The sequence below is a fragment of the Hemitrygon akajei genome, chromosome 4, assembly GCF_048418815.1.
Source record: "Hemitrygon akajei chromosome 4, sHemAka1.3, whole genome shotgun sequence".
Classification (NCBI taxonomy): domain Eukaryota; kingdom Metazoa; phylum Chordata; class Chondrichthyes; order Myliobatiformes; family Dasyatidae; genus Hemitrygon; species Hemitrygon akajei.
Window position 1 is genome coordinate 6,621,197 of NC_133127.1, and position 13,327 is coordinate 6,634,523.

General features: G+C 45.8%; 1 protein-coding gene across 2 annotated transcripts in view; it reads left to right on the forward strand.

Moving 5' to 3' along the window:
• Positions 1–13,327, forward strand: part of LOC140726090 (interferon-induced very large GTPase 1-like) — a 93,809-nt gene that overhangs the window by 43,317 nt on the left and 37,165 nt on the right. Inside the window, exon 2 of one of the 2 annotated variants that reach the window (XM_073042028.1) lies at positions 924–10,490. The exons of the other annotated variant lie outside the window; for it this stretch is intronic. Within the exon in view, the coding sequence (XP_072898129.1) occupies positions 924–4,541 (3,618 nt within the window). The 3' untranslated portion in view covers positions 4,542–10,490. The remainder of the gene's footprint in view (positions 1–923; positions 10,491–13,327) is intronic. 2 annotated transcript variants of the gene reach the window in all.

Consider the following 13,327-nt stretch of genomic DNA (forward strand, 5'->3'; position numbering starts at 1 on the left):
GCCGATTGTTTCAGGTAAAAGAACCGGGGGATGGTGGGATGAATCCTCTGGACATCATTGCTGCCATTTTCCTCTGTGCTGACCACTCTCTCCAGCAGGAACTGATGCTGAAGATGTCTCTGTGCCAGTTTGCATTACCCTTTCTGATGCCAGACACACACAGTCACCCCATGGACAAGGTGAGGGAACCCACAGAAGGGTCTGGTGCCACCCTTCTCCTCTGGGCCATGAGGCCCATTGTTAAAACATGGTGCCCACATTCTCCTACAGACATCAGCCCCGTTGTGGAGGTGCCCATCGTGACAGCAGCCATGCCAACGGTGTCCTTCCTCAGACTGGGAAGGTGCACAGTGTCCAAATCCCGAATCCTCAATCTCACCCTGAGTCAGGCACAGCTGCAGCAGAACATCTTCCTGCACTCCGAGATGAGATGTGGGAATGTGCCCCGCAGGATATCCAACGGAATGGCTGAGATCAGCTGGTATCTCCCTTCTGGGAAGAGTAACACGGATATTTTCCCAGAGGCTGCTGCATTCATTAACCTCCGAGGCGATGCTGAAACTTTCCAGGGAAACGCTCGGTTTCTGGCAAAAGTATCTGCTGCTCTCTTTATTTTCATTGACGTTATCGGTGAGAAGGAACGAGAATTCCTCACCTCTCTCACACAGTCACCAGCAAAACTCTTTCTCATAGTCAACACATACATCAATCAGCAACACATAACCCCTGAGCAGGTGAAGAATCTGTTCAAAGATCTAAAGTTACAATCTCAACAATGGATTGTTCGGACAAACATAAATGAAGCTAATCTTGCAGAGATAGTTTATTCTCAGATCAAACAAGTAATTCTAATGAGGGACCGGGACCAGACCTTGCTGAGCCTGGAGAAAATGGCTGACATTGCGATGGAAAGTGGGATTGAGGTCGATGAACATCAACCTGAATTACAACGAGCCAAGGAACTGACCAAAATACTGGACAGACTTCATTCAGGAGACATTACTGGGTATAAAAGGAGAGTCTTGCCCTTTCATGGAGAGCCCTGGCAAGGGTTGTCTAAAGTAGAAAAAGAGAAATCTCGGATGAAACTCCGTGGGGACAGAACCACAGTAGTGTATAACCACAAACTGGACCAGGAGAAGAACAGAATCCGGGAAGCTCAGCTCAGACAGAGTCTGTCGGAAGAGATGCGGCTGTTCATTGAACACCTCACCCGTCATGGTGGGGTTGACAGAGCCATTTTCCTACAGTGGCTGAAGCTGGAACTGGACAGTAAATCACGGGAAGTTATGGCAGGATTGCGTAGAACTTATAAAGAACTGTGCAAAGACTCAAAGCAGAAGGTGAAGGAACTGAAGGAGTTGGATCAGAAGATGTCTGATAGTTCCCTGGGACTTGAGCATTTCATGAGGGAACTTGGTCAGGTTTATGAGCTTCAAGTGATTCGACACAACGTCACCCGAAGGACACAGATCCACCCAGAGGTGTCACAGTTCCCAGGTGTTGCTGCTGAACTGTTGCTGGAAGGGTTCCCACTGGAACTCATCGATGGAGACGTTTCCAACGTTCCCATTCCATGGATCACTGCCGTACTCACAGAAGTGGCCAACAAAGTGGGAAGAGCTTGCCGAGTGTTTGTGCTGACGGTGATCGGAGTTCAGAGCACGGGCAAGTCCACACTCCTCAACACAATGTTCTGTTTGCGGTTTGCTGTGAGCAGCGGCCGATGTACTCGAGGGGCCTACATGCAGTTGATCAAAGTCACAGGGAGCCCGGCCGAGGAGCTGGGCTGTGAGTTCATCCTGGTCATTGACACAGAGGGGCTGAGAGCCCCAGAACTCACAACACTGACAGACAGCTACGAGCACGACAATGAGCTGGCAACATTCGTGGTTGGATTAAGCAACTTAACGTTGGTAAACATCGGGATGGAAAATCTGTCAGAGATGAAAGATATTTTACAGATTGTTGTTCATTCCTTAATCCGCATGAGGGAGACAGGAAAAAGGCCAAAGTGCATATTTGTCTACCAGAACGTCGGCGATGTGAGTGCGCACAATCAGAATCTGAGAGGCCGTCAGAAACTCCTGGAGCAGCTGGATAAGATGACAGAGGCTGCAGCAAAGCTGGAGAAGGTAGACCGAGTAACGTTCCGTGATGTGATGGACTATGATGCTGACAAGGACAACTGGTACATCCCTGGTCTGTGGCATGGTACACCCCCAATGGCTGCAGTCAACACCGGCTACAGTGAACACGTCTCCCAACTGAAGAAGAACCTAATTCAGTGTCTAATCCAACGGAGCAAAAGCCAAAGAGCTTTCACTATCCCCGACTTTATCAAATGGATGGCTGGGCTTTGGGAGCAGGTGAAACACGAAAATTTCATTTTCAGCTTCCAGAACAGTCTGGTCGCAGAGGCTTACAGCCACCTCTCCATGAAGTACAAGGACTGGGAGTGGGAACTCCGCAAATTCAGTCACTTCTGGGGAAATGAGGCTGAAAACAGAATCAGCAATGCCAGAGGAGATCTCACCGAACTGCTCCGTAATCTGGAGAGGGAGATGAGGACAGAGATGAACAAAAGGGAGGGTGACACTCTGGATAAACTACAAGCTCTGTATAAAAGTGGGGCTGATAACGTGCATCTGATGGAGAAATACAGAGAGGAATTTAAGCTCAGCATCTCCAGTTTATGCAGCCGACTTCAGCACGATTCAACGCAGAGATGTAGAGATGCCGTGAATAGACGGGTGGGACTGCAGGGAGTGGATGATATTTGTAATAACTTTCACAGGAAGATTGGAGAACAGGTCAAGGAGCTTTTACGGAAGTGTAAAGCAGCAAATCAGGTGTTGGGTCAACAGGAATTGAAAAATCAATTTGAAACGATGTGGGAAGATACACTCTCTCAGCTGGAGTATCAGCCCTGCAGAGAAAGAAAGATTGAACTGGAGGTTGAAAATCTTCTCAGAGAGGCAATAAGAGCTCAAGGGAGAGTGATTAATGAAAGGCTAAAACGTAAAAATCTCTGTGAACTGGGGACCCAGTACTTTCAGATTGAAGTGAAACACATCAATGCATCATATTGGAGATGGGGTACAAGTAAACTCATTCCATCCAGATTGCAATCAGATCTCAATCAAGCAGCAATGATTACAAAGCTCATCGAGGATGAATGCAGACATTGGATCACTGATATCACAAAAAAGGACATGGATTATGACAACAAATATTGCATTGAACTTTTGAACATGATAGAGGAAAAAGCTTACAATATTTCACATCAAAACTTTTCAATGTCTGAGGTTTTCAACGCCGAGTTTAAACTTCACCTGTGTGGTTACGCTGTACCAAGATTCCTGGAGATGCACAGGAGGTTTATCCACAACCATGACCCACGGAGAAGACTAAAAAATATGAAAAGTCAATACTTTGATCTCTTCAAAGGTATTTACACAGAGCAGGATGAGAACCAGAGGCAAGCAGAACGATTTACACAATATTGTTTCTTGCCAGCTCTCCGAGACGCCACCCTCAAGACTCTCAGCGTGAACATCGTGGACGATACGAAAAAACATGACCCTGAGCGAAAGTACAGTCTCCGCAACAACTTCACTGTGGCCCTCCTGGTCCACCTGAAACAAACAGATCGATTTGATGAATATCTCCAGTACATCAGAGACATTGAGAATTTCGCCAAAGACTGGCTCCATCAGCAAGTTATTAAACACTGCGAGACAGAACGCGATGGAGAGAGCACATTTACCCGACTGGCTAAAGAAATCATCACAGAGATCACTGGGCAAGCTAAGGACATTGTTCAGGATGCAGTGAAGCAGAACTTTGCTGGAAATGCTCAGAGCTTCCTAAACATGTTTGTTGAAAAGTTAAACAGAAGAATCTCGATGCCCAAAGATGAGATGAAACTCATTCTGTTTCAGAGTGGCAGTGATGGCAAGAAATGTGCAGAAGCCATTCTGCCATGTATTGAAGAGGTGGAGCAGAAACTCCTCCGTGAGGTAAAAGGCTGGGATGTCAAAGCAAAGATTGAAGAATTATCCATTAAACCCAGGGAGGAGTTGTTCAAAGGGTTATTCAATTGTACTAAGAAATGTCCTTTCTGTGGGGTTTTCTGTGACTCAGAGACCCCGGTACACTCACAACACTCCTGTAAACAGCACAGACCTGAAGGGCTCAACAACTGTCGATGGAAAGACAGTGAACATCTTGTAATGGATATCTGCACAGCTTCAGTCGCAAGTGATAGAAAATTCCGAAATAAAGACACAAATTTGGAATGGCATCCCTACAAGGAATATCAAACAGTCAATGATTACTACAAATCCTGGATTATCCAACGGGAAATTTCCGCAGAGGCAGCATCCTATTGGAAGAAGGTTTTCTACACTTTCAATCAGCGGTTTGCTGATGAATACGTAGCAAAGCCTGCAAAGATCGATGGAAGCTGGAACATTGACTGGGAGGTGGTGAGGGAAGAAATGAACAAGACATATAATACAAACATTCAGTCTTGGTAAATGTCCCTTTAAATGGCGTTAGTCAGTGAGAGACAGACAAAGGGAAACTCTCTGTCTCGGAAGGATTAGACAGAGTAAATCACAGTGTGTTCAAATTCAAATCCAATCACAAATCATCAAAATAATTCGCAGAGCAGAAGGAATGCTTCATTCCTACATTCATGGTCTTGCCCTCATTGTCAATAAAGTCCTCACTTACTCACCCTTTCCCCATATCTCAGGTCCTCAAGTCCTGGCAACATCTTTGTAAATTGTCTCTGCTCTCTTTCAAGCCTATTAATATCTTTCCTGTGGGTAGATGACCAGAACTGCACACAATACTCCAAATTAGGCCTCTCCAAAGTGTTGTCCAACTTTCAAATCCTAATTCCTATACTCAGTGTCCTGGTTTATGAAGGACAATGCACCAAACACTCTCTTTATGACCCTATCTACCTGTGATGCCACTTTCAATGATGGCTCTCTATTTCAATGTCCCTCTGTTCTCCATCAGCACTATTTCCCACCCTTATCCCGATATCCCAGATCCCTCTCATTCCCAGAAATCTGATGATCTTATGTTGAGCCCAGCCAATCCCTGAGCCTCTCTCTACAGCTCCAGGGTGGAGAATCTTTGCCCCTCATCTCCACTCACATTCCCATTTCAGTAAACTTGGAAATATTGCTTTTGGTCTCCTCAAACAAATAACTGACTGTGAATAACTGGGTCCCAAGCACTGATCCCTCTCTGAAATACCCTACGGATCACAGACCAGTCATGTGAGAAGGACACATTCCTTTCTACCATTTCCTTTCTCTACATTAACCAATGTTCAGTCCATGCTGGAAATCTCTCCCAGTTCCAAGTGCTCTCGTCTTCTCTCCCCAACTCCATGTGCTCTGAACTTGTTCACCAACCTCCAGTGAGAGACCTCATCAATAACCTGCCGAAAATCCTAATACATCACATCTACTGGTTCCCCCCGAACGACTTCACTCGATACTTCCCCAAAGACCTCTGAAAGACCAGTCAAATGTGACTTCCATTTCATTAATCCAGGCTGACTCGACTCACTCATAATATTTTCTAACGACCTTGATATCACATCCTTCGTTGTAGATTCCACCATTTCTCCGAATGCCAGTGACAGGCTAACAGTTTGGTAGCTCACTGTTTCCTCTCTCCCTCCACTCTGGAGGAGTTCAGAGAGTCTGTGGTCTGCTGACCTGACCCACTGAGTTCCAGCAGCTCGTTTTTCATCCCGGATTCCAGTCCCTGCAGACCCGTGTGTTCCCAGCAGACATCACTGAGCAGCTTCAGCAGGCAGCTCATTCCCTTCAGCACATTGAATAAAGCACTCTGCTCACACACTGTTTCTCCTCCCTCAGATGCTGCCTGACCTGCTGAGCATTTCCAGATTTCCAGCCTCTGCAGTTCTTTCATTGTCACTGACTCTGTCTGACCGTGTGAGATTTTCTAAACACCTTGTCATCGTTCCTTCAGTGTGTGTTCAGCATTTTCCCAGTGACAGACATCAAGACACCGAGTTTCCTGCTTTCTACCTCCATCCTTTCTGAAATGGGATCCTTACATTTGTAGTTTTCCAATCAGCTGGGCCCATTCCAGACTCTGGGAAATCCTGGAACATCCCAACTATCTGGAACTTCAACATTGGAACATGGAAGAGTGTATCACAGTACAGGCCTTTCCCCATGAGATTGTGCCAACTATTTAAACAACTCCAAGATCAATCTAACCCCTCCCTCCCACATATCCCTCCATTGCCCTATCACCCATTTGCATGTCTAAGAGTCTATTAAATGCCCCCAATGTATCTGCCTCTACCACCACCCCAGGAATGTGTTCCACACACCCACCACTCTCTCCATAAAAATAACTTACCTCTCCTCTATTTCCTCCCAACACTTTAGAGTTATGCCCCCTCATATTACCCACTTATGCCCTGAGAAAAAGTTTCTGGTACTTATCTCGTACACCTTTATCAGATCACCTCTCATCCTCATTGTCTCCATAGAGAAAAGCCCTTCCTCACACAAACCTGTCCTCATAAAACATGCTCTCTAACCTAGGCAACATCCTGGTTAGTCTCCTCAGTTCCCTCTCCAAATCTTCCACATCTTTCCTATAATGAGGTACCAGAACTGAATATAATATTCCGAGTGTGGTCGAACCAGGGTTTACTAAGCTCCAACATAATCTTGTGGCTATTCGACTCAATATCTTGATGAATAAAAGCCAACACACCATACAGCTTCTTAAGGACCCATAGAACCATAGAACATTACAGCACAGAAACAGGCCTTTTGGCCCTTCTTGGCTGTGCCGAACCATTTTTCTGCCTAGTCCCACTGACCTGTACCTGGGTCATATCCCTCCAAACCCCTCTCATCCATATACCTGTCCAAGTTCTTCTTAAATGTCAAAAGTGAGCCTGCATTCATCACCTCATCTGGCAGCTAATTCCACACTCCCACCACTCTCTGTGTGAAGAAGACCCCCCCCCCCCAATGTTCCCTTTAAACTTTTCCTTCTTTACCCTTAACCCATGACCTCTGGTTTTTTCTTCCCTAGCCTCAGTAGAAAAAGCCTGCTTGCATTCACTCTATCTATACCCATCATAATTTGATACACCTCTATCAAATCACCCCTCATTCTTCTATACTCCAGGGAATAGAGTCCTAACCTATTCAACCTTTCTCTGTAACTCAGTTTCTCAAGTCCCAGCAACATCCTTGTAAACCTTCTCTGCACTCTTTCAACCTTATTAATATCCTTCCTGTAATTAGGTGACCAAAACTGCACACAATACTCCAAATTCAGTCTCACCAATGTCTTATACAACCTCACCATTACATTCCAACTCTTATACTCAATACTTTGATTTATAAAGGCCAATGTACCAAAAGCTCTCTTTACGACCCTATCTACTTGTGATGCCACTTTTAGGGAATTATGTATCTGTACTCCCAGATCCCTTTGTTCTACTGCACTCCTCAGTGTCCTACCATTTACCTTGTATGTTCTACCTTGGTTTGACCTTCCGAAGTGCAATACCTCACACTTGTCCGCATTAAACTCCATCTGCCATTTTTCTGCCCATTCCTCCAACTGGTCCAAATCCCTCTGCAAGCTTTGAAAACCACCTTCACTGTCCACTACACCTCCAATCTTTGTATCATTAGCAAATTTTCTGATCCAATTTACCACATTATCATCCAGATCATTGATATAGATGACAAATAACAATGGACCCAGCACTGATCCCTGTGGCACACCACTAGTCACAAGCCTCCACTCAGAGTAGCAATCCTCCACTACCACTCTCTGGCTTCTTCCATTGAGCCAATGTCTAATCCAATTTACTACCTCACCATGTATACCTAGCGAATGAATCTTCCTAACTAACCTCCCATGCGGGACCTTGTCAAAGGCCTTACTGAAGTCCATATATACAACATCCACTACCTTCCCTTCATCCACTTTCCTGGTAACTTCCTTGAAAAACTCTAATAGATTGGTTAAACATGACCTACCATGCACAAAGCCATGCTGACTTTTTCTAATAAGTCCCTGTCTATCCAAATACTCGTAGATCCTACCTCTTAGTATTCCTTCCAATAATTTACCTACTACCGATGTCAAACTTACCAACCTATAATTTCCCAGCTTACTTTTTGAGCCTTTTTTAAACAACGGAACTACATGAGCTATCCTCCAATCCTTCGGCACCTGACCCATGGATATCAACATTTTAAATATTTCTGCCAGGGCTCCTGCAATTTCAACACTAGTCTCCCTCAAGGTCCGAGGGAATACCCTGTCCAGTCCTGGGGATTTATCTACTCTGATTTGCCTCAAGACAGCAAATACCTCCTCCTCTTTAATCTGTATAAGTTCCATGACCTCCCTACTTGTTTGCCTTGTTTCCATAGACTCCATTCTAGTTTCCTTAGTAAATACAGATGCAAAAAAACGCATTTAATATCTCTCCCATTTCTTTTGGTTCCATACATAGCCGACCACTCTGATCTTCAAGAGGACCAATTTTATCCCTTACTATCCTTTTGCTCTTAACATACCTGTAGAAGCTCTTAGGATTATCCTTCACCCTGACTGCCAAAGCAACCTCGTGTCTTCTTTTAGCCCTCCTGATTTCTATCTTAAGTATTTTCTTACTTTTGTTATTCTCCTCAAGCATCTTATTTCCTCCCTGTTGCCCATACATGTTATACATCTCTCTCTTCTTCTTTATCAGAGTTCCAATATCCCTCGAGAACCAAGGTTCCTTGTTCTTATTCATTTTGCCTTTAACCCTGACAGGAACATACAAACTCTGCACTCTCAAAATTTCTCCTTTGAAGGCCTCCCACTTACCCAGTTATCTCACAGCAACTTTGGATATGGACCCCAAGATTCCTCTGTTCCTTGACACTGCTCTGAATGCTGCCAATAACTCTGTATTCTGCCTTGAAGTTCGAACTTTCGAAATGAATCACTTGACACTTTTCTGGATTGAAGTCCATCTGCCTCTTCTCAGCCCTGCTCTGCACCCTGTCAATGTCCCGTTGTAACCTACAGCAACCTCCTGCACTATCCATACCTCCACCAATCTTCATGTCATCTGCAAAAGTCCATCCACTTCCTCATCCAAGTTCTTTATAAAAATGACCAAGAGCAGGGCTCCCACAACACCACTGGTCAGGGATCTCCAGGCAGAATACCCTCCCTCACCTCCCACCCTCTGCCTTCTGTGTGCAAGACAATTCTGAATTCAGGCAGCCATGTTTCAGATCCCATAACTCCAGGCCTTGTGAATGAGGCTACCTGGGAAGAGGGAGGGGAAGAGGGAGGGGAACAGGGAGATGCAATGGGGAGTTGGAAGGGGGAGTAGGGACAGTGGAGGGTGGAGTGTGGAGAGGGCGAAGGGTAGAGATGGGAGGGGATAGGAGGCGTGTGAGAGAGAGTTAGAGATATGATGCTGGGAGGAGTTCAAGAAACATTCTCCTGAGGAGAGGGACGGGATCTCTCACCAATCAAATGACGCTGAGCTGTGATCTCTGTCGAGGTCGTGGCTCAGACTCAGATGATTCTGTTTTGCTTCTTGGGTTTTTTTTAGCGTTTGTTTTTTGGGGGGGCAGATGGGGAATTGGGGGTTAGGGTTTAGGGACACGGAGCAGAGCTGGTATTCAGAATCCAGGTCAGAGCACTCCACAATCGAAGGTCAGTTTGGCAGGCAGTGAGGATGGAGGTTAGCAATCCCAGTCAGTGAGTCTTGGGTTGTAGTCCATCATGGCAGGAGGAGACCCAAAGGTCAAATCCTGTGATAAGTGGGGTCAATACCCAGAGGATGGAAAAACCAGGGGGCATGGCCCAAGGTTGAAGTTCAGATGTGGACAAGACTGTAGAGTGACGTCTAAAGATCAAACAGCAAAACTGGTGGGTCCTGAGATCAAGGCCTGAAGGTAGAATCCCCAGGGTTGCCCTGTCTGGAGATCGAGGGACAATGTCTGTGAGTCCATGCCAGGGACTGAGGCTGGAGGACCAATATCTGTAAGTCAGAGTCTGGGACCAAAGAAAAGCTGCCTGTGTGTGTGAAGGGGAGGGGTCGGATGTGGAAAAGGGGCTTGTTTTGCTGTTATTGTTGCTGCTGCCGGTTGTATTTTCCTGCTGAACATTGGGTTTGCTATCTTGGCACCAGAAAGTCTGGTGACGTTTGTGAACTGCCTCCAGCACATCCTTCGGTGTGTTGGTTGTGAATGCAAACACACATTTCACCGTATGTTTCAATGTAGATCTGATGAATAAATCTGAATGTCTGAGAGCTTTGGGAAGAAACGTATAAAAAGGTGCCGGACAAGATCACCGACAGCACTGACTCCGGAGAGCAACCAGTGAAGAAGACCCTGAGTCAGGGACTCGGAGAGGAACTCACGGTGAACCCTGGCCAGGTTCATCTGGGGTGGGGAACACCTGAACAGGGGCGGGGGGGTTCAGAAGTTGTGAAAGTAAACTAAAGAGATGTGTAACTAAATAGTTAACGTTTGAACTGTGTAATTACTCCTTGAACAAATCCTGATCAATAAAGACAACAGTTATTGGTCAGTCATCGTCTGGTATGTTCTATCATGTGATGTGTTTAACTGGGAATAGGGTTCACCAGTGAAGTTCACTTTGTGATCAGAAAGCCATGGAACTGTCGAGTTAAACGTGAGTCAAAATACAACAGTCCAATCCAAGAGGACGAACATTCAGGTGGGGTGGGGGTGGAGTTTAAAGGAGATGTGTTGGAGATTCAGTATGTGGGAGAGAGGCCGGAAGCAGGGAGTGAACAAGATCCTCGTCACTCGGGACCAGGGGGAGTTTTTACATTCACATTATCTAATGATTCAAGGCTGGAGATACAACTGGCTGCTGTGACCTTGCTGTGTTCACAAAAGGTCAACATTTCAGAACTTGTACATGTGGAAATACAGACATACTCCAGAATATCAATTATCCTTCCAATAACTTTCCACTGACTGCATCCTCCCTAGTCTATAGGATCTCTCTCAGACTGCTGTGACCTTGCTGTGTTCACAAAAGGTCAACATTTCAGAACTTGTTATCATTGTGTGCCATGTCATTTGATGTTGGTGATCATGGTCCCAAGACCATGATTGTTCTTGGCATTTCTTTCTGTAGAAGTGATTTGCCATTGCCTTCTTCTGGGCAGAGTCTTTACAAGACAGGTGACCCTAGCCATTATCAATACCCTTCAGAGATTGTCTGCCTGGTGCCAGTGGTCACATGACCAGGACTGGTGATAAGCACCAATGTTTCATACAACCATCCACCACCTGCTCCCATGGGTTCATGTGACCATGATTGGGGGCTCTAATTAGTTGCTACACTTTGCCCTAGGGTGACCTGCTGACTAGCGGAGGGCAGGAGCACCTTACAGCTCCTTTGGTAGAGATGTATCTCCACCCAACCACCCAGAACCTGTACCTGTGGAAATACAGACATACTCCAGAAAATCAGTGTAGCCTTCCAATAACTTCCCACCATCCGCATGCTCCCTGGCCTGTACTGATGAGTGGTATTACTTTAGGATCTTGCTCAATACCTAAGATTAATAATGCATATACATTAGATTAATATTTACCAACTATAGTTTTGCTTTCATAAGACGAGGAGGCACAGGTACAGAATGAAGTCATTGAATCTGTTCTGGCATTCCATCATGGTGGAATTATTATTCCTCTCAAACCCATTCTCCTACCTTCTCCCGTAACCTTTCACTTCTTACTAATCAAGAATCTATCAACCTCCACTTTAAACATACCCAGCAATTGTCTCCACAGTCATCTCAGGCAATGAATTCTGCAGATTCACCACCCTCTGCTTAAAGAATTTCCCCTTCATATCTGTTCTGAATGGATATCCATCTGTTCTGAGGCTGTGCCCTCTGGTCCTATACTTCCATGTGCTGCATTTAATATTAAAGCAATATTTCAATAATCCCATATAGACTCTACATTGGTTAATTAAGCATTTGGTTGATTAAGCATTAAGCATCCATTATAATTGTTCTCTTCCACAAATGACAACTGGTAATTTGTGGCTCTTTGTCCAAAATCAGTTACCAAACCAGTAATCAGCTCCAATCGCTAAGCGCAGACACAGACCCCACCATTCACAAACCTGCATGTTCTGTCATAGTAATGTCACGTACCCCGCAAATCAACGCTGGACTCCTTTAAACTGGCGCCTGTCTCTGCCGCTTTTCTGGCCATGCTTCGAGTTACTGCGCAGGCGGGATTAACTTCAGAAACTATGGGCAGGTCCTCAGTCCGGGCAGGCTTGCTAGTCAGCTTCACTGCTGGGTACACGTCCCAACCTGCCAGGTCGTTCCCGAGCAAGACATCTACCTCGGGTATCGGGAGTGCAGACCGTACCCCTATCGTGACTGGTCCGGAATCCAAATCACACGTCAAAAACACTTTATGTAACGGTACGGCCTCGGTCCCTTTTCCAACCCCTCCTATCACGTTCACGTCACCAGTATCTGTCTCACTATTGAATTCCAACACTCTGTTTAGGATTAAGGACTGAAAAGCCCCAGTATCTCTCCAGATTCTTACTGGCACTGGGGGTGACCCCTCCGCCACAGATACCAACCCGGTTGAAAGGAATTTCTCACATCCCTCCTGAACTCGGTTTAGTTCCTCTGCTTTTAACGGCATTTCAACCAGCTTAACACAGCCTTTCCTTGTCTCCTCCTTCGGAGCAAAGCACCTGGACACAATATGACCGGCCTTCCCACAATTAAAGCACACAAAACTAGGAGACCTCCTGCCAGACTGTTTCCCGTCTTCCTTACCCTTCTCACTAGTCCCCGGCTTACTCTCTGACTCAGCCGGCGGACTTTCTCCACCCTCTCTACTACCCTTCTGGTAGCTCTTACTCGGGGTAAACTTTGCCTTGTGTGTTAACGCGTACTCATCCGCTAACTTAGCAGTCGCGGCTAAGGTTTCTGCCTCTTTCTCATCTAGATTGGTTTGCATACCTTCAGGGACACAACCTTTAAACTGCTCAATCAGCATTAGCTGTAGCAGTTTGTTATAATCCCCAGTGACCCCTTTCGAGGCACACCAACGCTCACAATATACTTGCATCTCACGGGCAAACTCTAAATACGAGTTTCCTCACGTTCCGGAACCTTTGCCGGTATGCCTCCGGGACCAACTCATAGATCCCGAGTATACCACATCATACTTCTTTGCATCTTCTGCTGACAACGCTG